Here is a 26688-nt window from a genome sequence, read left to right as displayed (position 1 = left end):
GGACCAACTCGATTGTGTTCGGAGTTAGCTACCTCACTCTGCCTTCAGCTGTCATAAATAAAACACGTGCATTAACATGCCAGTCGTCTCATTCGTTCATCCCCCATACTATCAACCATAACCACTATGTTTATTGTATATGTCACAGTGAAATTATATTTCAAGTTAAAATATATTTTCACTGACGTTTCAGTGAAATCATAACCAGTTACATTTTTAGGGTTGCTTTTGTGGGTCTCGGGGGAACAGGGTAGTTCCTCCCCCACGAGTTAGGGCCGAATGGTCGAATGACAGCTCCACTGCCGTAACCATGGCGACCGGTGTTGCCACCCTCTTCTATGGGGTCGCCACATCACTCCCTCCCCAGCGACATTGCGTAGCCGTCGCGACAACTACGGGATGTAGCTGTCCAGATGGGCTGGCCACCGGACTCTCCTGCCAGTCCGTGTGGTTGCTTGTCGGCCAGTTTCTTGCTGTGGTTCTGCATTTTGTTCTCCCCGCCTGCTTCGGCGGCGCCGTTGTCTGCTTCACCGTCGGACATCGTGTTTCCAAGATTGTCGGGAAGAATAGGGGGGATGGGGGTGCGCGCTGTCTATCACGTCGGGGTCACCACTGTGGGTCTCGGGGGAACAGGGTAGTTCCTCCCCCACGAGTTAGGGCCGAATGGTCGAATGACAGCTCCACTGCCGTAACCATGGCGACCGGTGTTGCCACCCTCTTCTATGGGGTCGCCACACTTTTATTCATTTAAGATTATATTGTTTGGGTTGGTATTATTTAAGGGTTAGGATAGGTTAGGTTAAGTAAGGGCTGGCCCAATTCATTTAAGATTGGGGTTTTTTTTATGTTTAAATTTATACATTGATACATTTTCACTGCTTGAATCGGTGAAAATATATTTTCACTTGAAATATGCTTTCACTGTAACATATATACATAAGTATCGTATATACATATATTGCTGCAGGGCCGCGCCTAAAAATTCGACCGCCTGTGTGCAAACTTAAATCGGCCGATTGACCAAAGCTATACCTGCTATCCCGTTATTTCCCCGAATTATAGTTTGGGTGCGTTACAAATTGTAACTTGCAACAGCAATCCACAAGTATACAAGACAACCTAAATGCATATATCGTATTTTTTAAGGAATATAATTTTTTCGACTTTCAATTCTTGTGTGTGTTGCACACATTTGTGCATATTTATGGTAGGTATTACTTATGTAATGCTCCTTAGAATTACAAATTTTCAAAGATATTGTTACGTACGCCGCGGATTGAGCGAATTGCACTTAGACCAACGGATATCTGTTATCGGATTAACTAAATGCATGCACTTACTTCCAAAGATTATATCTGGACTCTAAGTGCATTTAGGCTAAACAATGACCGTTATTAGTTATTTCTCAGAATCGGTACGGGAAGACCCAATGTCTTGGAAATACATATCCGAATACGTGACTATACAACAGGTAAACAGATTAGGCATCCTGAGAGATCTACCCTTTATAAGGCGGTACGTAGGCGATATAATTCATTCTGGACTTAGCAGTGACACTGCGTGTATCTCCTGAATCATCAATAAATGCTGTGAAACGACTGTTGGCCTTTTACTTGGATCCTCCACCCACCCCTACGCAACAATATGTTTCAAATACCAGGTTGATACGATATGAGTGCACTTAGACCGATTCCGTTAATTTGGTCACTTGGACGTTACTCGTAACGTGGCAACGTCCGAGCGACCAAATTAGTGTATTCGGTATGAGTGCACCTGTATCGTGTTAACTCGGTATTATGAAACGTAACTTTGTAAATAATTTTTCTTCAATATATTTTTTGAATTTATAAAGGATTAAGATCGCTATAAATTTGTTTTAATGAATCTATGTATATTGAAGAAGAATTCAGTCTTTCGTAGCAAATTTTTGAACAGTTTAATTGCATTGAATATCTGCTTCAGAAACTTTTTCTGGTGATATATCCTATTAGTTTTATTGAAACTACTCAATGTATAATTTCAAAAGACTTGAGACAGTCAAAATATTGAATTAATTAGGACTAAACGATTTTCACAAGTTTTCTCTTGTATATACATATTGTAACGAACGGTTTTACGCGTGCTTATCTGATCTCGCGGTGGGGTTCCTGACTGCAAATCGTATCGTTGATAACAGCTTCCTCGTGGTCGGGAAGCTGGCTCTGCGGTCCTCTGGTCGGTCGGTCCTCTCACGACTGAGGTTTATCCGGAAACGGCGTGAGGAATACAGGGGACGTTGTGCTGGAACTCAGGGGAGGGAGTGATGCTACACTCGACCTCACAGCGGTTCTTCAGCAATGATGGTGGAGCTCTGGGCCCCGTCTCCCCATGGAGACGTGCACAGGAGAGATCTTTCTTCGTCGGTCGATGGCGGGTGAGAGGCTCGCTCTCTGTCTTCGAGTGTTGCCCTATGGGACGACGGGGAGAATGTCGCGTTACAATATGTATTTATGTGCTTGTGAAATAAATTGTATGGACTAGACTAGAATTGTGGATGAGATGAATGTAATTTATTATATTGGTCATAGTTCAGCAATCCCTTTAAAATATTAGTGGGAAAAATATAAAAAGAAACTAGAAGAAATTTTTAAATTATATTTATTTTGTGAATATGATAAATGATTAGAAAATATATAAAAATCAAAGCTCGCCTTAGAGTTGTATAGGTTCTTAAAAATGTATATAATGAAACTTAGGGGAAATAAATATTTAAATATAATTAATATATAATACATTTTACTTTCACTATGTTTTAAATATAATTTATCACAAAAAACTAAGTAATTATTCAGTTTCCTATTATTCTAACCTTGCATGAATTTGCAATGTAAAATATAAGTTTTCACTGAAAGTCACGTTGAATTTTTAAAAATATGTAATCTATCTATTACATGAATTGAACTAACCTACCATAAAATCAAATAGAAATGAACTAGAGATAGTTCTAGTATTTTGATTTATTTATTATGTTTAGGTATATATATGTAAATATATATATATATATATATATATATATATATATATATATATATATATATATATATATATATTTATATATATACATATATGTATGTACATATATCTAACATGAAACTCAGATAATTGAAAATAAAGGCTTTCAAATACTCAATGCGCATAAAGTACAAATGATCATTTTACAATTTCATGGAAAAAATTCAGTTATTATATTTTTGATTGACACAACCATATAAAAGTAAATTTTTACTCTTTACAAATAATACACATTAATTTTAGTCTGCAATACACGATAAAATAAAAAAAGAGTAATTACTAGAGCACTATCATTAAGCATTTTAATTTTTTGAGGGATTAATAGTTTTTTTATCAAGGTTTCTGTTTTTCAATGGTTTATAATAAATATGCACTATTTTGGAATATACTTTTTTCTACACTAGTGTACATATTTAATAAAATTTTTAGTAAGTTTATGTGTACTTTACACAAGACATAAGAATCCGACTCTCTTTGAAATGGTATTTTTTTAATACATATACTTTTTATAATTTATATACACATTTCAATTTATACAAAGTAAAGCCAAATGTTTTTTTCATATATAAATATTCTAATATTTGAATATCAAATATGTTTATTTATATAATATACTGCTTTATTGAAAACTGAATACGTATGTGAATCATCAAAACTTCTCTATTCCCTGAAATAAGCTAATCATTTATTTTTTAAATTAAATAAAATCCACATGAAAATATTAAAATGGAATTTATACTGTATAGCAACAGCAACTACCCGAGAAAGTGATTATTGGTTTTGGTAAATTGAAATTTTTGCACTTCTGAAATAAGAAAATGTATCATGACATTAATTATAATGCATATTAGAACAGGAACTGTAGAAACAATATAAATATTATATATTTTTGGTAATTAAGTATCAAAAGTAAGTCAAAATTGATAGCATTTGGATGTATAGGTATATGTACAATAAAACAATATACATAATATAATAGATAAATTATACATACGTATCGAAAATATTCAACATCAATTATGAGAAAAATTTAACATATAAATTATGTAACACTTATAAGTAAAATTGTAAAGATATGGTAATTTTTATTGATTTAATAATGAAACGATCAAATAAATATATACATATTTAAAATTTCTTATTTACCACAAGTAGTGTGGATTTATTTATGTTCAATAATAGATTATAGATTGATCTACATAAGTCTAAATAACGATATTTAGAGAAAAATATTATAAATATAATATTATTTATGAGAAAACGTCATCCTTCCCCAGGACGATTTATATGCTTAATATAAATATTCATATAATGAATACTTTCAAATGAAAATGTCAACGAAATAATAAAAATATAATTTCATCTACCTAATATAATAATATATCATATTCAAACTATCACATTGTCTCTAATAATTGAATTTCGATCGTGAATAAAACCAACAACTCTACGTACAACTTGTTCCCGATTCCATTTTATTTATTAAAATATCAAGAAATCTTTTCTAATTTAGCCAAATTTATAAATGTTTTCGAAATAAATACATTTCATTTAAATTTAATCATACCACTTCACCAATACTTAGAGTGACGTAACCAATCGATGACCAATAAGTAAATGTTATCAAGGGTTCCCTCTGAAATTTTAGAATTAATTTATGTATGTTTAGTTTTAATTTTAATAAACCATAAGTAATTGAGAAATACATAATTAAAGACATTGATGTGTCCGGGACAAGCAAATGTATTCCTATTCTCAAGCATATATCAATAGATTTTACAACTTTTATATAGCATTTTTCTTATTTTCAATTACTGTTTATACGTAGAACGATCTAAGTAATAAAAAGAAAACTTTTACATAATTTGGTCAAAAAAGCTTTCCTTGAAACTAGCACTTGAGATCTATTAAGACCTCTTTGGACCCGAGGTACTGACTTTTGGGAACACTTGTCACGCCACTGGGTATAAAGTTTTAATAAAATATTTTTAATTACCAATTATTATATTTTGGATATTTTGTCTTATGAATGCAAATAGATATTTAAGAATTATTAAAATAAAACATTAATATACTAAATAATTTCATGAAATAGTACAATTTTATAAGGAACCTTTAACGTTAACGGTTAAGAGAAAATTGACATTTAAATTAATTTATTTAGAGTTAGACATAATATGAGATGAAGAATATTAATTAATAGAACTTCATAGTGCAATCCATACGATATAAAATGGAAAATCAGTTTATGTATTTTATTATATTACTTAATTTATAAATAACACACAGTCAGTAAATATGTATACGATATCCCACACAATTAGTTTTTTTGTTTTAATATTATAATTATTATTTTAGATTAGCGAGCGTTCTCAAAACGAATCCTACGCTTAAGACTACTATTTATGTATGCTATTTAATTCGATAGTAAAATTAAACTATTTAAGTGAATGATGACGACAATTCCGGTGGTTTAATTTGACTAGTTAGTTGACTGCAAGGCAGCGAACAGCGGGAGTGAATCGTGCACTCCTCGTCAGCTCCTCTCAGAGATAGTTGGGTCTCGACATGCAACACAGCAGACCCATATTCTTGTAGAGCGAACTCCGTCGTGCTTTGCCAGACCACTGTGCATTGGCATCGTCTCCGGTCAAAGCCACATTACGTTCTAGAAACAAAATTTTAGTCATATAATGCAATCAGAATACTAAATAATATATGTACATGTGTTTATTGCGTGCTTACCTAAGTAGTTTTCTTGCTGTGGCATATATTCTTGCAAGTCTTGTAATATTCTCGTTATTTCTTGTGAATCTTTGGTTATACTACAAAGTTCCTCTTGGTTGAAGTCTGGTGTTATTTGTTTGCATAGAAGTATTTGACTTATCACATTACCTAAATTTGACGGACCAGCTCTATTATCTGAAATAAAATAAAATTTAAGAGTAAATATTTGAAGATTAGATCATTTAGAAAAAAAATTGAAAATCAACAATAAATGAGTAAACACATAAATAAAATAATAATATTCATATCCTTGAATATTTCAAACCATTATCATTCTCCGTGAAACAATTCACAGTTCTGTTGCTAATCCAAAGCAAATTTCGGGTGTCAATTATGAATAGAGTTTTGAACAATCAAATGTTAAACCCATATCAGTTGGTATAAATTCAAACAAGCTATTGGATACGGATATAATACGAGCACAAAACGATTCATGTATATTAAATGTGTTTTAAAATATTATATATGAGCACAAGCGCACCATACGGGTATATGTATATATACCTATATATGTATCTACCTACCATAATAGCCAGACATGTCCATAGGGACTAGCTGTACCAGCCGGTGGCACTTGGCGAGCTCCCTGAGGAACAATTGCGCCATGAAAAAGAGCAGCACCAAGTGAGGGTTGTCCACAGGGATGCCTTCGGCAATTGTACTGAAAGCGAAAAAGAAAAATACATGTTGTAAACTTTGAATAAGTCATTTTGTAAAATTGCAAGAGCAGTGAGGTAGGGGACTGGTATTTTAACTTGCGAGTATATGTATATGTTTACAGAGTAGATAAAAAGTTAATTAGACTCTTTAAATTGCTTTTTTTATATTTATTTCATTAAACATATGTACATATGTATGTACGAGTATATGATGATAGCAAATGATCAGCAATAAATAATGGTATATTAGAATTTACAAAAAACAAAATAATATATACATACTTGATTTGTGATCACTTGCGACTCGAGTGCAAAATATATTTTGATCTAATATATAATTTCGAAAGAGACTTTGTAAGGTTTAATGTGTGTAAGTGAGGTTTAATGTATGTATGTATGTAAGGTTTGGGTGGTAGAATTCGTGATTTTATCGAAAAAATCTAATTTTCTATGACGACGATATCGATTCCGCTTTCGATTTCAATTCCGTTTCCGGATTACTTTTTCAGTTCCGGTTCCGGATTCTATTTTTTATTTTCGGATCCGGATGCCTTTTTCAATTCTGGATCACTATTACTGTTTCAGTTTCAGATCCCAATTCCTTTTTCAGTTCTGGATGATCCGGAATCCTTTTTCAGTTCAATATCCGGATTCCTGTTTCAGTTCCGGAATAAAAAAATAAATTAATGTTTACTATTAAATTAGCCATGTTTAAGTGGTATTTATTACCAATAGAGTGCGAAGCCGGGTAAAACCACTAGTATAAAATATTTCAAAAATTATTAATTTGTATGTTTATTTATGTAAATAAGTTTGCTTTCTGAAAATCAGTATAAATGACAATTTTTCTGTTTTAATTAGAAAAATTAGTATAAACTATGTATGCATGTTAAAGTCCAATTGTTCATTCCGGTTCGTTCATGAGCACACTTGTTTGTTCGTACATGAAATATTGGTTTTAGTTAGTACTAACATTCAACATATGTATACATATCTTCATATAGACTCAACGTGTATCGTTTGAAACTTTTAGCAATAAAAACTATGAGATGTCAAAACGTCAATTATTTAAATGGGAAATCCTATGGAAACCACATTACAATGCTGCTATAATAAAATATTCAAATCCTGGGTAAGTATACAATCATACAGAGAGAATAGGATAAACATTTAAAATACTAAAACTTATACCTAATAGTGCATGAAGAAACTAATTCGTTTGTCAGTTTGTTCTTTTGTGTACACTATAACTGGCCAGATGGGTTCACGTTGGAACAAACTAGTATGTTCATGAACGAACGAAATGTACACGTGGATACATATATAAATTGGGTCTACCTGTCTTGACAGAATTTATTTTTACAGAATGTTAAATTACAGAAAAAGGCGTGGTCAGGGGTGGAGTCATGGGTGGAGTCAACGAATCCCCCGTCATACCCCCCAATACCCCCCCAGTTCGAAAATTAATTAATTAATTAATTAAAAATATTTTCCATTCTCCTAGGAGTACACGTACAGGAAGGAGATGGATACGATACGATAAAAATACTACGTGTAGTATTTAAACCATATGTTGTAGTATTTAAACATGCGTAATATTGTCGAAATTGTAAAATATGGTTGTAGTGCGCAGGTCAGGTTTAGGTGCATCTCTCGCTCTATCGCACACATATACTCGGATATACTCTTCGCACGCATGTGGCTAGCTCTCTTACCATTCTGCTATCCGGATACATACACAACGAATTTCGACAATATTACGCATGTTTAAATACTACAACATATGGTTTAAATACTACACGTAGTATTTTTATCGTATCGTATCCATCTCCTTCCTGTACGTGTACTCCTAGGAGAATGGAAAATATTTTTCAAATTAATTAATTAATTAATTTTCGAACTGGGAGGTATGGGGGGTATGAGGGGGGATTCGTTGACTCCACCCATGACTCCGCCCCTGACCACGCCTTTTTCTGTAATTTAACATTCTGTAAAAATAAATTATGTAAAACTACGGCAACCCATATAAATTACAACACATATATAAAACTAACAAACTAACCAGTAGATTCTATGACAGAATCACTAATAACCATACTAACACACTAGTGAAGAGTCTCGGTGATTACAACAAAATGTCTATACCCTTCAGGTATAAACACAGATTACCTAAACACATTCTGCTTTAGGTCATCGACTTTAATTAATATTATGTATTAGATGTATTATGAGCATTTATAAGAATTGTAAATAGGTTTTTGAGCTATTTTTCCTATTATGCTGTACATTAACATTATAATAATATAATACTATGATTACTAACAAAATTAAATTAAAATTGTAAAATAGTAGATCAGTAGCTATTAAAATATATATAAGATGTATTGTGAACATAATTTCGTAATAATGAAAAGCATTTAAAAATCAAAAAATCAAATATATAAATTGAATCTATATTTCTACATTTAGGGACAATACCAGAAATATACACTTTTCATTGTTACAAATTGGTAGCATATATATCGGTTACAAATTGACACAAAAATAAATATGCAAACGTACAATACACAGTATGTATGTATGTACATCAAAAGAAATTCACTTTCGGCTAACGATCAAGACCTGCCTTTTTCTAGTAATTGGACAAGCGAACTGTGAGTAATGACCCACGCCTAGTGACATCAGATAAATTGGCCCAATTTAACCGCAGGGCAACGGGTTAAAAACTTTCCGATTGTTTTCCACCGCATATACAATTTTTTTTTAATATACACAAAAAAAACGACACATAAAAGGGGTAAGCTGCCACCGGTTCGGTAATTTATATGCATGAAAATGGTATAGTTCGTGTGTTCTCGGCACGATATAACATATGTATGTATGTATGTTAACCTAAATTATACACCGCGCTTTCCTCGCCTACCGAACAATAGAAAGCGTACATTTCCACGTTACGCCGGAAAAGCTTAAATAAAAATAGAATAATATCCAAAAGGATAGACGTTCGACGTCACGTTGGGATTTCCCAAATGGAAGATTTCTCTGAATCAGCATTTCCCAAGCCTTTGGTCCGAATGTATAGCACACTTATGTATAATATATTGAGGCTATTGTGCTTCCAAATGAAATTTTTCGATCTAATGACAGCCTTTTATACATGTGTACATAGACTAATTTCAACATATTTTCTTTTATCATAACAAAAACTTAATAAACTTGTGTACATACATATTTTTACTTTATCTTAACCGGAAGTAGTATTTATTTTTAAAACAATATTTCATTATTTTATTTTGACCTTTTAAATTATTTTTATTTTCATTATATTTCATAGTGATTTTAAGTAATAAAAAAATTTCAAACGAAATCCGACAGCCGGAAGTAGAACTTTTGTCTTGTATAAGACAAAAGACACCACATTTGCGCTCAATTTGTATCGAAAATGATCTCATAACCGGTATGTGAGAACGTGTTTGTATGTATAATTATCGAATTTTGTTTTGTGACCTTATATTCCTCAAATACGTAGATGAAGTCATGGGTTGGTCACATCCGAATTTTTACTTTGACGTAGTAAAAATAGATGAAGTTTTGTGATCATGCGAAAATTCGAACTCAAGATTTATTTATTTAGAATAACTTGATCTTGTAACAGAGATGTTGTTTTAAGGATGCCAAGAATCTATCGACTTTTTTGACTGATTCGAACTCAGAATCGATAACCGATCACGTTTTCATGATCTAGAAAAAAATGTATATTTGTGTGTCTGTATTTTTCTCTTACACCTTATATGTATGTGTTAGGTGTAAAAAAATAATGTTATATTAAAAAGTTTTTTTTTCTAAAAATAAACACAATTTGATAAAAAAAAAAAAATTTGGTCTGTACTTAATAGTAAGAAATATGAGGCTTTTAATTCAAGGATGTCATAGTAATATAATTATGTAAGCAAATTTAAAAATGTCATAGAAATGAAATATAATACATATAATAAAATAAATAACTTAATAAATTAAATGGATACTTAAAAAGTTACGGTCAATATTATGTACCTTGCTAAAAGTTTTTTGCATCTGGTTACCAAGACTGAATTTAATAATGCATATTTAATAATGTTTTTTCAAGTAGTCATAGGAACGTTCAAGAGTAATTTAATAAAAAAATAACCAGAATTTCTGGCCATTAATTCAATACTTTATCGAGAGAGCTATCGCAGTAGTACAATACTGCATACATATGTATTTATTATCGTATACATGAAACGAAAAAATCAAATAAATAATGTACAATTTTCGTGCGAAGTGTATTGATTTGGATAGCTATCGGTCATCGACGTCGCAAAACGTATTTCCGTCTTCTTAATCGGTCGAGTCTATCCGAACGTTCCGGAAGACATATTTCCGGTAACAAAGAGGCTATTTGACGGCCATAACCACCGTTAAATTTTACGAGAAATGACATGTATTGATTTATCGAAATATAGCATTATAGAACATGTGTATATTAGATGTACATATTATCATTACATACCTAGCAATATATATTATATATCGATACATAAATAAACATACTACATATATGTATGTATATATATTTTTTTTTGGTAAACGGGTTACATCCCAAATGTGAATCGCTACCAGCATAACCGCCGCTACGAAAATCACGCGCGCGGTTCTCCTGTGCTCGAAAATTTGTCGCACAGAAAAACTGCCGTAGAGAAAACTGCCCAAATATTGCCCAGCATATGTTTTTTTATTATTATTATTATCTAAAATGACCTTACGGACAATCTTGTCCGTATCAACATGCGAAGTTCATACGCCTAGTCGATAATATTAAAAATATTCATAATACATTCTTCCGATTGGTTTAAAACTTTGCCATTTTGCGCGGTTTGGTCACCGATAGAATTTTAAAACGTTTCCGATAGATTGATGGTGACAAATAATCGTGTTTAAGAATGCAAAAATTTTGGAGACGATGACGTTTAGTGGCGAGTAGCCTCATATATTTGACATTCCGAAACCCACTCGTTTTGTCAGATTTCAATTGTTTAAACGACACAATTTAAGGTCTGTTCATACCTATCCAGCACGACTCGTATCCTGCAGGTGTCCTGCAAGTGCGGATAGTATTCTTTGGTACATTATATGGACGATTTCATACTCCATTCGCGCATGCGCATTTACGCATTCATGCGCGTCCATATAGAATGTACTAAAGAATACTGTCTGTACTTGCAGGATTCGGGTCGTACTGGATAGGTATGAACAGACCTTTAATAGTTTTTTTCACACTATATCTTTTAAACAAAATAATTTTCCATAGAAATAATACAATATCCCACAAGAAATACATATGTATATGTATAATAGATTTTTTAGTATATCTACGATTTCTTAATATCACAATTCTTCGAATTGTGTGTAAATATGTAGGTATGTATGTTATATCAAACTAGATAATTTATTCTCTTTATGAATTTTATTATTATAAACCTCATATTAAATCCATATTTGGGAAATCTCACATATAGTTATTGAGAGAAGTTTGAAAACCTTAAAGTTTAATTAAAAAAATAATGGTCGATAGAAAGGCTTTCCAGTTCATTAAGCCGTGTGAAAATTGTTACTTTCAGGTGCGAAGTGTTTTAACAAATTCTTAGAATGCAAAACTTTGAATGTGATCTATTTAGCGTGAACATTTTGAATAATTGTTGAAAGAAAATATTTAATTTGGGATTATGTAATTAATTGACGAATTCTAAAGGCTTTTTTTTACAAATTCAGAAAACGTTGACTTTTCTTTTGAAGCAAGTGGTTTCTGGTATTTACAATTTGTTTGGTTTGTAAAATTTGATTCTATTGTAAAAACCGATAAAAATACTAACTGAAACTATGTAAGTAAAACACTAATATGTAAGTAGTAAATAGTTTTTCGGTGCTTCACATTTTGGTTAGATTGTGTTGCATATTTTGCACATTATATATAAAATTGACAGTATATTTTGATATAGAAGTGTTACCGTAACTCAAATACTATAATTAATATTTGATGTAGTATAATTAATCCATTGTTGAATGAGAAGATTGAAATTTTAATAAGATCAAATTCAATTCGAGCGTTGATAAAAGCTTTCGTTGCTCATCTCGAATTCGGCTCGAAATTTAATTGAATATATGTATAAGTAATAAAGCGCGATTTATATTATGTATACAGTATCGGAGGGAGAGTTTTAATGAAATGGTCAAATAATTTAGCGACGGCTGGTGAAATAAAAGTCTCATTATTTTTTTTTCAAATTATGTTTTCATTGTGGAAAATTATGAATTTCCCACCCTCCCTCCATTTTGGGTCATTGATCGCGCACGAAAGTCATTATAGAATTCAATTCGATCGTATATTCAACAATTCATATTCACCTTTTCGAGATTGAATAAAATTAGCATTAATTAATCATTGAAAATAGTCCGAGATTAATGAATTCCTTGATAAATCAATATTTTTAATACGCTCGTTATTATGACCGTCACTCAACAACGTCTCAACGGGGTGTTAGTCATTCGGTTGCCCTTGTAAAACATATTTTTTGCGAAGTTAGCGAAAAAAAATATTGATTCTACGTCAAAACAATTTTAGAAATATCTGTTTTTCATTATAAATTTCACTTTGTACCAAGGTGATTTACTTAGATAGAAGATTACAAAAAATATATTTACGTCGATGCTGCGAAGGAAAATCTTTAAAATTGAGAAAATGTTCGGAAAATTTACGAGGTTAAAACAGCTTACGATGGGATTAAAATTATTAGATTTTTAAAAATAATATAACGTATGTAAACCAAAAAGCATACAAATAACAAATTTTCATCAAATACTTTTATTCTTATGTTTGAATCAATATAAATAGCGGGTGAATGAAATGTTGGGAAACATTTTGAAAACATACATAGAATATACGCAATGGAACATTATTGTATTTCAATTTAGAGAGACAGTTTCAGGTATTTCTTGCAAGGATATGGAGATTCCCGTCAGCTGGTCGCATGTGACTTTAATTTGAATCGCTTTGTTTGTTGTTATTCTAACCGGTTTATCCTCAATATACATACATATATATGAACGAATGTACAATAACTTGAGTTTAATATATTTATATAATATCAAATTTAAGTTGCTTCAACAACACATTCTGCATGTTTCTTGCGAATTCTTGAGACCTTGTATTACACTTTGAACTGAATTACACTTAGACAGCACCGGTGTAGTGCGGCTCAAAATTGCTATACATTCGTATACGTATATATATTTTTTTGAAATTAAAATAAAATTTACATATGTATCTAGACAACCAGTTCATAGCCGTGCGCCCAACGATGGGCGCTTGAGCTAGGTCGAAATCGCCACGCGCTCGACCACGTCACTACACTTTAAATGAAGCTAAAATTAATTTTGGTTTCTTTTCAACGACATCTATTCACAAAATCTATATTTTTCGTGAGTTTTTGAATATTTTCGATAAGGGTGTCTACAAAAACGTGCGGGATGAATTGGATTACCGCGTGTTTAAGGTTGAACGTGAGCTAATTTTGAATGTAAATGTTTATGACAGATCCGTCAAATGGACATGGGTATAGAACAAAGTAGTCATTACGTACACAAAGCACATTCGCGTGAATAACGACATTCAATTATTAGCAAATTTGACGTAAATAAACATCACTATATAGCAATAGCTCACATTTGGATTATTGGTGCACATTCATATGTACGTATCCTTAAAAATAATTTATAATACACCCATACATACAAACTTAAAAAAAACTGCATGCCATAAATAATATTCCATTTGTTACAGACATTAATAACAAACTAACCAGTAGATTCTATGACACCATCACTAATAACCATACAAACACACTTGTGAAGTCTCGGTGATTACAACAAAATGTCTGTACCCTTCAGGAATAAACACAGATTATCTAAACACAATCTGCTTTAGGTTATCGACTTTAGAAAGTCTTTAATTAATATTATGTATTAGATGTATTATGAGCATTTTTAAGAATTGTAAATAGGTTTTTGAGCTATTTTTCTTATTATGCTGTGCATTAACAATAGAATAATATACTACTATGATTACTAACAAAATTAAATTAAAATTGTAAAATAGAAAATGATCAGTAGATCAGTAGCAATTAAAATAGAGATAAGATGTATTGTGAACATAATTTAGTAATAATAAAAAACATTTAAAAATCAAAAAATATGTACGTATATATTGTATAGTTTAATATTCATGCACTTTGCAATAAGCCGCAATATTTAAAAGCGTTCGTCTTTTATCTAAACAGAATATTGAATGTTCAAAGCCATTATTTACATGTATGAGGCCATAAAGGAATTAGATAAACACTAGAGTACACTTTTACGCTTTTATCCAGCACTTATGTATGAAATTTTGGCACGTATCATACGTAAGGTAATAATATGTGTACAATGCAAACAGCATTTGATAAAATGGAAAATGGTCACATAGGACTAGTTTGCGGAAAAGTTTTGAGGTCGATTAAAACTGTTATACATACATATAAACAGTTGACCTCAAAACTGCTAGATAATCTACCCCAACAATTGTTATACTGTATGTATATATGTAACATACATATGTATATTTGGAAAGCGAATGAGTAGGTAAACAACATACACACTAAATATTATATACTTTTGATGGGTAGCAGTGGTTCAGGGAAAATTTGTCGTATTGATTAGACAGATAAGGTTTGCCTCGTCTTTGGAATGTAGGTCTAGTTGAAATATTAGAAGGCGAGGGTACGAAGGGTCCTTCCATTATCTGGCTTTCCACTTTCAGGTTGGGTAGGACACCAGTAGAGCGTGATAAGCCTCGTCCTTACACTTCAGTCCTTGTCGACATGGTGGCTACTCTACTATCGTTTTATACACATGAATATGTATCGGAAAAAATGCTTGGAACGATTTGCAAAACGAAAAATTGCATGTAAAAACATTTTCATTTTTGAAAGACAAGGAGGAAAAATGCTTGTGGATGACACTCGAAGCACGTAAGCAATTTTTATGTCTCGTAATGGCAACTTAAGCGTTCTCCGTCTGCGAAGACACCATAAAAATGGTTTCAATTTTTATTTTTCATATTTCTGCGTCTCGGTCGTGTCCTATTGCGTCACAAAATGTGGCGTAAAAACACGAGAAGATTTGTACTTTCGAGAAAAAAGGACGCTCATTACGCATACGCTGCGTAACTTAACCTAAATCCGCTCTTCAGATATGATATAACACTTTTTCAGAGACTAAAGACTGTTGAAATAAAATATAAAATTCATGAGCTATTATTATGTTATTTCCCTTAAAGCATTTTTATTACAAAAAACTTAATTCAATTCATTTCAATATAAAATAATCAATACCGCGTCGACATATAAACGCGGCGTCAAAGCCGCGCAAAGATAATGTGAATTATTTTTGACAGAGGAACGTTGCAACTGTATTTTTATACAATACTAGTTGTTTTACCCGGCTTCGCTCAGTATTTGTAATATAAACAGCGTTAACATGGCGAATCTAATAGTAAATATTTATTTGTTTTTTTATTAAATTTATTTGAATCGAAAAAAAAAATCGACTCGTCGTCATAGAAATTTTGATTTGTTAACGAAATTCCCAATCAAAGATATATACATATATACTTACATATAAAGTCTTTTTCGAAATTATATATTAGATTTAATATTTTATATAATATGGTAAATTATATTTTATTTATAAAATCAAGCAAAACATTTATTAAAGCAGCACACCTGGCCAAAATCTAAACTCAGATCCTATTTAAGAAGAGGGGATTTGATTAAAACATCGGGTAGGATATTTTATTGGTACCACAATGTAAGCGCGCGGTAAAAAACAGCGAAGCGATAAAAGAGCGTGCCGAATAAAACCACGCGAGGAAAACGGGTGCGGTGACAAAAGCGCGCCATGAACATATGAAAAAATCAAAATATCAATATTAATGACGCTATTTAAAATTTGATTTATTTATAATTATGAAAAATAAAACGATGATCGTTATTTGATTTTGAAAGAGTCTTGATCGCTGATGAAAAGATGGCCCTGGATAGAGCAATGGTCGGTATTTAACATACACGATTTACTGAATGTCAAAAAAATGACAATAGTTATTTTAAACTCATATTAAAACTGTAATATGGTTTATTTTTCATAATAAGAAATAACCTGAATTCTACGACTAAAATTTCAAAACGCATCATTACTGTTGATGTTTGATTTTTTCATACATACATTCGTGGCGCGCTTTTATCGCCGCATTCTTATCTTTTGCACGTTTTTGTCGGCGCACTCTTTTGTTGCTGTTTTGCTGTTGCTGTTGCTGTTGCGGTTTTGTCTCGCGCTGCTATGTCTCGTGCGGTTTTGACGCCGCGCTCTTACGCCGGCGTGGTTTTTTACCGCGCGCTTAAGTTGGGGTACCAATAAAATATCCTATTCGTTGCTTCAATCTCCATTTCTTCAATAGAAACTTGGGTTAGATTTTACGATTTGATTTTGATCAGATCATTCAGTGGTGATGTAGGTCAGGTGTGCCGCTTTAATAAATGCGTTGCTTGATTTTGTATACTAAATATAATCTACCATATTTGAATAAAATATAACGAATTATATAAGAATACAGTTGCAACTTTCTTGTCAAAAATAATTCACGTCAAGCGCTAGACGTGGGTTAAATTATATAAAAAATAAGCATCCATTATTATGACAACGGAAATGGTGATGCCCCAGCAAAAAACTCATTTTAATACGTCAAATGCGGTTTTCCTCTTTCCATTCGGTAAACAGTCGTGAATTATGAAAAGTCGACATATTTTTTCCGGCGACACGAAAGCATGAAAAGCGTACGCTATTTCCGCGGATTCGTTTTCCACCGGCGAAAAATGATAAACAACCCCATGTCACACGAATTGTGTTCGATAAGTTGAACTTGCGAAAAGTTCCAGTACGTGAAAACTTCAAGAGTGTTATATTTGTGTCGACCGCGTTTGTGTTCCGAGTCAACTTGATTCATTTTATATAGGTATATGTACATATGTATGTATGTGTACACTCTGTGCGTTTGATTTGAACAAAAGTTTAATTAGTACGATTTCAACGTGGCCGCAAATAATAGCGTACTAATTAACAATGAATTCGCGCTCGAGTGAAACCTTTTTAGCGCGGGCGAATTTCCGCACAAAGCTCTCGTTTATTTATACATTTCGCATTATCGGGATATTTTTGATAAAATTATAAAAATTTTTCTTTGACGCTTTTCAAAAAAAATATGATAATTTAAACCACTTATTGCAAAGTTTGTGTATACAAGGTATACCTGTGCGCGAAGAAAAACATTCGTACCCGTAGCTGAGTACGGATTATGGAAATTTCGTTTTGCGTTCGATGCCTCCCCTATTGGTTTTATTTTTTATCTTACTTTCACGACGATATATTATGATCAGAAATATATATATATATATATATATATATATATATATATATATATATATATATATATATATATATATATATATATATATATATATATATATATATATATATATATATATATATATATATGCAAGTACGTACATATGTACATACCAGTGGCGTGCGGTCCATGGATGCGGTGGATGCGGCGCATCCCCTATAACTTTAAAAAGCCAAGAGTATTTTTAATAAATATTTGAATTTCGCTTCGATGTATTCTTAGTGATGTACGTGATTATGATGTAGTTTATGAGTATATATACATATATATTTCACATATCACGTGTTTTTTGTTACATGATGCATTATATAGGATCTTTTGATAATTTTTATTAAGGATTCGCATAGGCGGGCGGGCGGCCGGCCGGCCACAGGCGAGTGACGCTGGCGAGTAGACGCTGACTGAAGTGCGCCCGCGTCATGGATTCGGAGTCGATACCGATCCCATTTGCGCATGCGCACTATGAGGCTGTCTTATTCGCGCGGACGCGTTGACACTTGTTTAACCTCTACGGTGGATTCGGTTTCTCTGTTTGCTTATCTATTGAGTTTCACTTGGAAGCCGCTGTTGATCGATATTTCCGCACGCTACGCCCCAAGTTATTTATCAAAAAGCTAGCCGATTCATTTCTTTAGACGAAGTTAATCATTTATACTGTAAGTTGGTTATTTTTTACTTTTGAATTAAGTTTTCATTTTAATTAGTTTCGTCTAACTTTATTTTTAGTTTACTGTTCCACTACTTACGAGTTTTCATTATTGCCTTTAATATGGATATCGAAAATAACAATGAGAGTGGACTTGTCGTCGAGATCAATAATAATTGCAATTGTTTAATTGAAAATGTGCTGAAAAGAAGATTTGCTTCTCTCCCATTTAATGAAAAGGAGATTATTGTTAAGAGCCCCAAACCCACACCAATATTAAATATTCAGTCTAAAACAAAAACATTTAAAAGGTATTTTAACACAGAAACATACGAAAAAATTTCATGGATTTGTGGATGTGCTCACTTAACGAAATTATTCTGTTGGCCATGTATTTTATTTTCTCAAGAAGTGAATGTCTGGAGTAAATTTGGATTTTCTGACCTAAACAATTTAAGTAAATCGCGCAAGAGACATGAATGTTCTCAAGCTCACATATGTTCTGCTGCTCAATTTAAAAAATTTGGAAAGGGACCTCGTATAGAAAATTTTTTAAGTGCTCAATTTAAAGCAAATATTGAAATGCACAACAAAGAAGTTACTGCAAATAGATACATTTTGTCGAAATTAATAAGCGCGATCTGTTTTTTAGCAAAACAAGAACAACCTTTACGAGGACATTTTGAACACCAGGAATCGTAAAATAGAGGGAATTATATTGAATTGCTGTATCTGTTGAGTGAATCAGACATAAAATTGAAAACTCATTTAGATAACTCTACGGTGTTTACTGGATTATCGAACCATATACAAAATGACTTGGTATCCGCAATATCAAAAGTCTTGCTAGATGAGATTAAAACTGAAATACGTGCATCAAAATTTGTTTCCATAATTGTGGACGAATCTACAGATATCAGTCGCAAAGCTCAGCTATCTACTATTTTTAGATATGTAGATGAAAACAATGAAATTCAGGAGAGATTAGTTGGATTTGTCGATGTTAGTCCCAATAGAACAGCTAATTCTCTTTTTCAGCACATACGTGAGACCTTGGAAGAATTTGGTTGTTTGGACAAATTAATTGCACAAACGTATGATGGAGCGGCTGTAATGTCCGGGGAGCATAATGGAGTGCAACGAAAAATTCGAGATATTTGTCCTAATTCTTTATTTGTCCATTGTTACGCTCAGAGATTGAATTTAGTTTTGTCGCAATCTGTTAACCATATATCCGGATGCAAACGTTTTTTCAGCCGTATGTTGTCATTTTCAACTTTTTTTTGTAAGTCTTCAAGAAGAATTTCCCTTCTCGATTGTCAAATAAAAAAACGATTTCCCACTGCTGCCCCTACACGATGGAACTACAATAGCAAAATTTTAAATATGGTATTAGAATATCAAACAGAATTAATGGAAATATTTAATCAAATAATTAATGATGAAGACGAATGGGATACTGATGCTGTCATAAATGCTGAAGTCCTTCATCGTTATTTAAAAGAGTTTGAATTCAATTTCAATTTGCATTTATTTTCTGCAATATTTAATTCGGCAGATTTTTTATTTGAAATTTTACAAAAAAAAACCTTTGACATATCGTATTGCGTAAGTGAAATTAAAAAATTTGTAAAATATTTAGATAACAAAAAAGACGATTTTGATTCATTGTGGAACAAAGTAATAACTAAAAATTTTAATAGAAAAAGAAAATATGCTGAATGTGAAGAAGATGTGAAAACAACGTATAAACTTCACTATTCTGAAATTTTAGAAACTCTTTCAGTAAATACAACCAATCGATTTCGAGATATCGAAAATTTAAAATTTCTTTTAATTTTTTTTAACGTCAAAAAATTTAAAGAATATGAAAATAATTTTCCAGATATCCTATTTAAATCACTCCACCTAACTTATGGAAAATAATTTGATTTGATGAAATTAAAAAGCGAATTAATTTACATGTACTCAACGCAAGATTTTCATTTGAAATCTATAAATGACGTAAAGGAATTAATTGTGAAAGATGATCTAATAGAAGTTTTGGAACAAGTATTTAGTTTAATACAATTAATTTGTACGATACCTTCCACGAGCGCATCGGCTGAACGATCATTTTCGACTATGAAAAGAATTAAAACGTTCACCAGAAGTAGTCAAAGTGAAGAAAGACTCTCTGGTCTTACTAAAATTGCAATCGAAAAGAAAATAATGTCAAATTTAAAAAATAATAAAAAATTCTATGATGCGGTTATCGATGAATTTTGTAAAAAGGAACGAAGAATAAAATAAAATTTAAAAAAATAAATTGGTCGGTTTTTTTTTTCAAACAAGAGACAGCATCCCTTGTTTGAAAAGTCACCGCACGCCACTGGTACATACATATACATATATGGTAAAATTGCCAAAAAAAAACTTACTTCTTCTTCTTTTGTAAAGCGTAAAGTATACTAAGAACAGGTGTGTGATTTAGAACTCGCGTGAAACAATGAATGAAAAATTTTACGCCGAGCGAAAATATTATGATGATGAAAAGGCATACTTAACATTTTGAGATAAAAAATATGTAAAAAATGTGGTAAAATTTTCTCCAATTTTGACATATCGTATCGTAGGCTTTTAAACTGTATTTTAAAAATTTCAGCTTGTTATTTAATTATTCAACATTTTTTCTTACATTTTAATATTAAGTCATACAATTAAAATGTTAAATTATGATCCAGTTTATCTTGAATAAAATACATTGAGCGACAAAAAAAAAAACTAGAGCATGAAAATGTGATCAGTGATCGATTCTGAGTTCGAATCAGTCAAAATTTGGAGTTCGAATTTTCATATGATGACAAAACTTCATCTAATGTTACTACGTACATATGTATGTAGATAATGTAAAAAACTACCAGAGCGGAGAATCGTTACTAAATTTGACTCACTAAATTCGAATATGATAATGATTTTAATTGGTTTGCTCTAGTTTATGAGATATGATTTTCATAATTTAATGGAATTTTAAAAATGCTCTTGAGCGACACCTGCATATGTATGGTGTTAAACTTGTGCATATTATATTTAAATTTACAATCATATTCAAATATTGGTGAAAAAATGGTAAGTAGGATGATTTTTGCCAATTCGACGAGGAACCGTTTTAACAATTAAGTTAGATAAATTGGTAAAACCTGATTGGAAACAATCGACTTGGAATCACAAATATTTAAGTCGGACCAGCAGCATTGCACAAATACTCCGAATAGATTATTTTTTAATCGAAGTCAACCTAGGGCATGAATCTGGGAATCTTTTGGTGGTTAGCATTAACGCAATCTAGAATTGGTCTAGTATTGATGTACCCGAAGTGAGTATATTCAAAAGTTTTACTATAGATTGTGATTTTTTTCATTGTTTTAAAATACTTAATAATAATAATAAACAAAAATATATTTTTATTCCCACATTTATTCCGTGATATTATGAATTTATTTCGTCAGTTTTTAATTTTACCACATTTACATATAAGGATTGTACGATGTTTAAAACATTGTATGTATATATGTATGTATAATATATGAGAAATATCGAACTTGTCAACTTGTCAACTTCGTAAATCTATTTTTGATAAAAAAGCAGCACATTTCATTTCAATTTTAAATCCACCTATGTATGTGTATTTTTTTTAAATCGGAACTAAAAATAACATAAATTCAATATAAAAGCCAATAATACAATTTTCATTGTTCTCTGAAATGTATAATATATACGAACGTTCATCAATATTAACAAATACGTGGGGAAATTTAATTTGAAAATTGTTCTACCCTATAATTGTCACTCATATGAAATTCGATACGTTTCGCAAAATCAATGCTTTTCATTTCAGAAATAGATTATGTATAATGTATGAAAGCTAATGGGAGATCCAGCGTGTAAATCAATTTCCAAAATTTAGTTCCATGTAGTTTGTACTGGATGTGTGTGTGTAGGGGGGGGGGGGCAGAACTTTGATTTACCATTGTACTCTCTCTTGATATTGAAATTCTAAAGCAAAGCGATACACACCCATTGCCTATTGTTCGTTCGTGTGTATTACGTATGTATTGGCATTTAATATATAATATAATACATATATACAGGTCGACTTTGCGTGGGTTATTCCGCGAAAAAGTGGGCCAGATCTGGATGAAATCGCTTCGGAAATATGTATCTCAGTTTTGACGTTTGCTTGCTATGACGTTAATACGTAAAATAATTCAGTTTATAATCTCATATATAATTTCAAAAGAGACTTTGCATATATGTATGTATATATGCATATATGCAACCTTCGTTCATTGTATCCTAAACAACATAGCCAGCCAGCAGCATAGCTCGGTCGTTAAGCTTCTGCCTAGCACCGATAGGCGCCGGGTTCGATCCCATGAGCTGACCTCAATTGCAAAGAATTTTTTTGAGTATATCTGTAGTGCTGCTGGTAAGACTTGGATGTTTTGTGAGTCCAGGTCGATAGTTTCCTGTCAGAGTTTCAATTTTTCTGATTTCATTTCATGAAACGGTTCCTGATTAAATTGGCTAAAAACCGTCCTACTTACTATGCCACCACTATGGCATAGTAAGTAGGACGGTCGAGTATGATGTACAATAACATTTATGTACAATTCATAGATGTCTCCTTAATTACGAGTTTTCAGTGTATCGTAATTCATTGACTTGTGTAATAAAAATGCTGCAATGTTTGTAATTGGCCAGGAAGGTGCATTGGGGTTTACCTGTGAGGCCTTCCTGTATATTTGTAAAAAAAACACATTCGATTTATTTTTTTTCGATTCATAGGCGCCGATTTGATTTTTTTTCGATTCAAAGGATTCGAAAGCCCCGGGGGCGAAGTCCCGAGAGTCGCTGAGGGCGAAGGTGCCTTCACGCCGGGGAGGGCCCCCGGATTCTGGTATACATATAATTTCGAAAGATACTTAGTATATATGTTTGTTTGTTCATGTCAGTCAATTTAATAAAAACAGCAAATGAGTATTCAAATAAATTTATTTAAAATAAAACTATTCAAATAAATTTAATAAAATGTTTAGTATTAGATTAGTCATGTTTAAGCGGTTTATATTACAAATACCGAGCGAAGCCGGGTAAAACCACTAGTTATTTATAAAATAAAATAATCATAAAGTGATTCTGTACATTGTTTGCCTTTTTTATATCAAACAGAATTTTCAAATTGGTTTGTCATTTGTTGCACGGTTGAAATTTCAAAATCCGGCTGTTGCGTTATTTCAATTTGTGTTGATATTGACAGGTAATTTTCTTTTACACTTAATTTCCCCTCGAAATCTGGAATTTTTGCGCGCCAGAATATCGGGAATTTTCCGACATCAATCATTGCGTTAATTTATTTCGTATTAAGCGGAAAATCGTCGGTGACCTCGCTTTCCATGAATGACTATTTGACGTCCCGTAAAAAAAACTGCCACTGAAATTTAATTTCAAAATATGTTTCTCTGTAGTGAAACCGACTACCTAAATAAATACGAGGATTTTTTTGGCGAGAAATAAATAACAAATCACCTGTCAGTGTGTTTGAATGCGGTTCATATTTTACGAAAAGTCGTGTTATTTATTTTCAAAAATAAAATCCAACGGGGGGTAGATACTTATGTATTAGGGGTGGTCATGAGACATATTACCGGCGATTGAAGTGTGCGAAAAAATTAACACACTTTCATCGATATTTGATTGATGCGATAAAACATCACGCAGTTGTGTTTGAGCGGGTGTTGTGATCATCATCATCAATTTTCACATACGCGCATATAAAAATGTATATAAGAGTTTATCATTTTTTTTGTTATTTTGGTAGTTTTTCCGTGCATTGATCGAATAATTATTTTAATATGACTTATACAAACTACACACATTTTTAAGCAAGTAATAATTGGAAAAAGCTTTCATCACTAATGGAACTAGCCTGGAAAAGTTGATTGGAAGGCTTTTAAATTTTTCGCTATATATCTTCTACATATGTGTATTCAAACAAACTTCAAAAGTATTCGATGGAAAAGGAAATAAAACAATTTGAATATGGGACGGTTTCATGTAAAGAAAATTAAAAATGGAATTCGTATGTACATACATAGTATACGTTGAAGAATAATCATTTTAATGAAATGTGCCGAAACAATGTACAAAAATGAAATACACAAATGTATAGGTACGTAAAAAGCCTACATATATGTATGTATGTTTGCATACATAAAAGGGTAAACTGTGACTTTCGATTGATTGAGTTTGACAAATATTTCATGTTCATACAAGTACTATTGAGAATAAATTATTATATTGTGAGTAAACGAAATAATATACTTCAATCTAATATTAAATGTACGCTATGTAAATTTGGTAGGTTCCATATGATACATATATGTACATATATACATTATACAAATACATATGCTTCTTTTGATAAAAGTCTAACAGTCTTATTTTTACAGATTTGTACCTACAATATACGGAGCATAGGAAATACAAAATTTAAAACCCAAATTGATGACATTATATTTTCAATTAATTTAATCTAATTTTCGCTTCTTTAATGCTATTAACGTTATATTCATTGAATCAAACATGATGAAAGCCCCTTTTAAGTTGAGCAAATGGATATTTCACGGAATATACCTGAGCTTTCATTTCGTAATATGTGTATACGCGCATTGAAACACGAGCTAACGATATGCGAAATGAATTCAGCTTACATACATAATATACATCGCACAGGTATGACTTTTGTCGAAAATCAATCATTAACATATTCACATTAATACCTATATATTTTCGCAATATAGAAATATTACCTTTCAATATGTGCGAGATTAAATCTGATACGACGCGCTCGATTGGTACGCTTCATCGCTGTGTAAATTTATGGTTTGACGAGTATCGAAATCGTGTCTTACACACATTTTCCTCTCATGTGAGGAAGTTGGGGGGTTGGTAGTGGTTGGGGTGGGATTTCGGATGGAAAATCTCGGCGTGTGATCGCAGTGTGAAATATTGGAGGATTCAATCTCCCGCAGCGTCCGTACGTAAGCAGCGTCGATAAACCGGAAACGTCGCTAGAAATACGAGTAGACGGCTATTTCCGACCAAATTTGGTACAAGGGTCCGGGGCAAATGTTGCTGAAGGGCTCGGCAATTTGTCAGAAGGGCCTGTGTCGCCTGCTAGGGACTTTCGTCACTCCAACCGACCAAACACTACACATCGATCACGTGTCTCTAACAAACCATGTTTTTTTACCGAATGTTTTTGATACGTTGTAATACAAGATATTTCAGAACAAACTAGAGAATTAAAAACATGCTTTTCATTTGTTGGCTTACTTGAAATATAAAAGTTATTAATTCAAAATTTTCTTATCAAAGAAATTGCTCCACAAACATTGTATGTAGTTACGTATAACATATGGTCTATCTTGAAACTAAGAAGATTCAAACCATAATAATTGTAAATAAGTTTTCAGATTTTTTCCTATTATGTCTTAAACGCTAACATTGAAATAAGAGAGCGTTATAAATATTAATAACAAAAAATAAATCTGTGAAATAGAAAATAATCACTAAATCAGGAGCTATGTACATATTAGAAGATACGTATTAAATAAAAAAAACATATAATTTCGAAAGAGACTTTTTATGTAAGGTTTAATGTATGTAAGGTTTGGGAGGTAGAATCCGTGACGTCAAATTTAATAAAAAAAAAACAAAAAAATAAAATAAAACTATTCAAATAAATTTAATAAAATGTTTACTATTAGATTAGCCATGTTTATGTGGTTTATATTACAAATACCGAGCGAATCCAGGTAAAACCACTTACTAGTATACAATAAAAACCTTTTAAAAAGCAAAATCATAATTCAAACTCTTACAATTTTACTTATAATGTAAATATTGATATAAAACAAGTCTCAAAAGAC

At 31.8% G+C, this 26688-nt stretch overlaps 1 protein-coding gene across 1 annotated transcript in view; it reads right to left on the bottom strand.

Moving 5' to 3' along the window:
- Positions 1-4781: 4781 nt before the first annotated feature.
- The window catches only part of LOC143918179 (uncharacterized), a 174649-nt gene continuing 152742 nt past the window's right edge, over positions 4782-26688 (bottom strand). Inside the window, exons 3-5 of the mRNA XM_077439930.1 lie at positions 6363-6499; positions 5797-5973; positions 4782-5719 (exon numbers count right to left, since the gene is read on the bottom strand). Coding sequence (XP_077296056.1) covers positions 5598-5719; positions 5797-5973; positions 6363-6499 — 436 coding nt within the window. The 3' untranslated portion in view covers positions 4782-5597. The remainder of the gene's footprint in view (positions 5720-5796; positions 5974-6362; positions 6500-26688) is intronic.

The sequence above is a fragment of the Arctopsyche grandis genome, chromosome 10, assembly GCF_051622035.1.
Source record: "Arctopsyche grandis isolate Sample6627 chromosome 10, ASM5162203v2, whole genome shotgun sequence".
NCBI classification, from domain to species: domain Eukaryota; kingdom Metazoa; phylum Arthropoda; class Insecta; order Trichoptera; family Hydropsychidae; genus Arctopsyche; species Arctopsyche grandis.
This window is presented reverse-complemented; position numbering and strand designations above follow the sequence as displayed.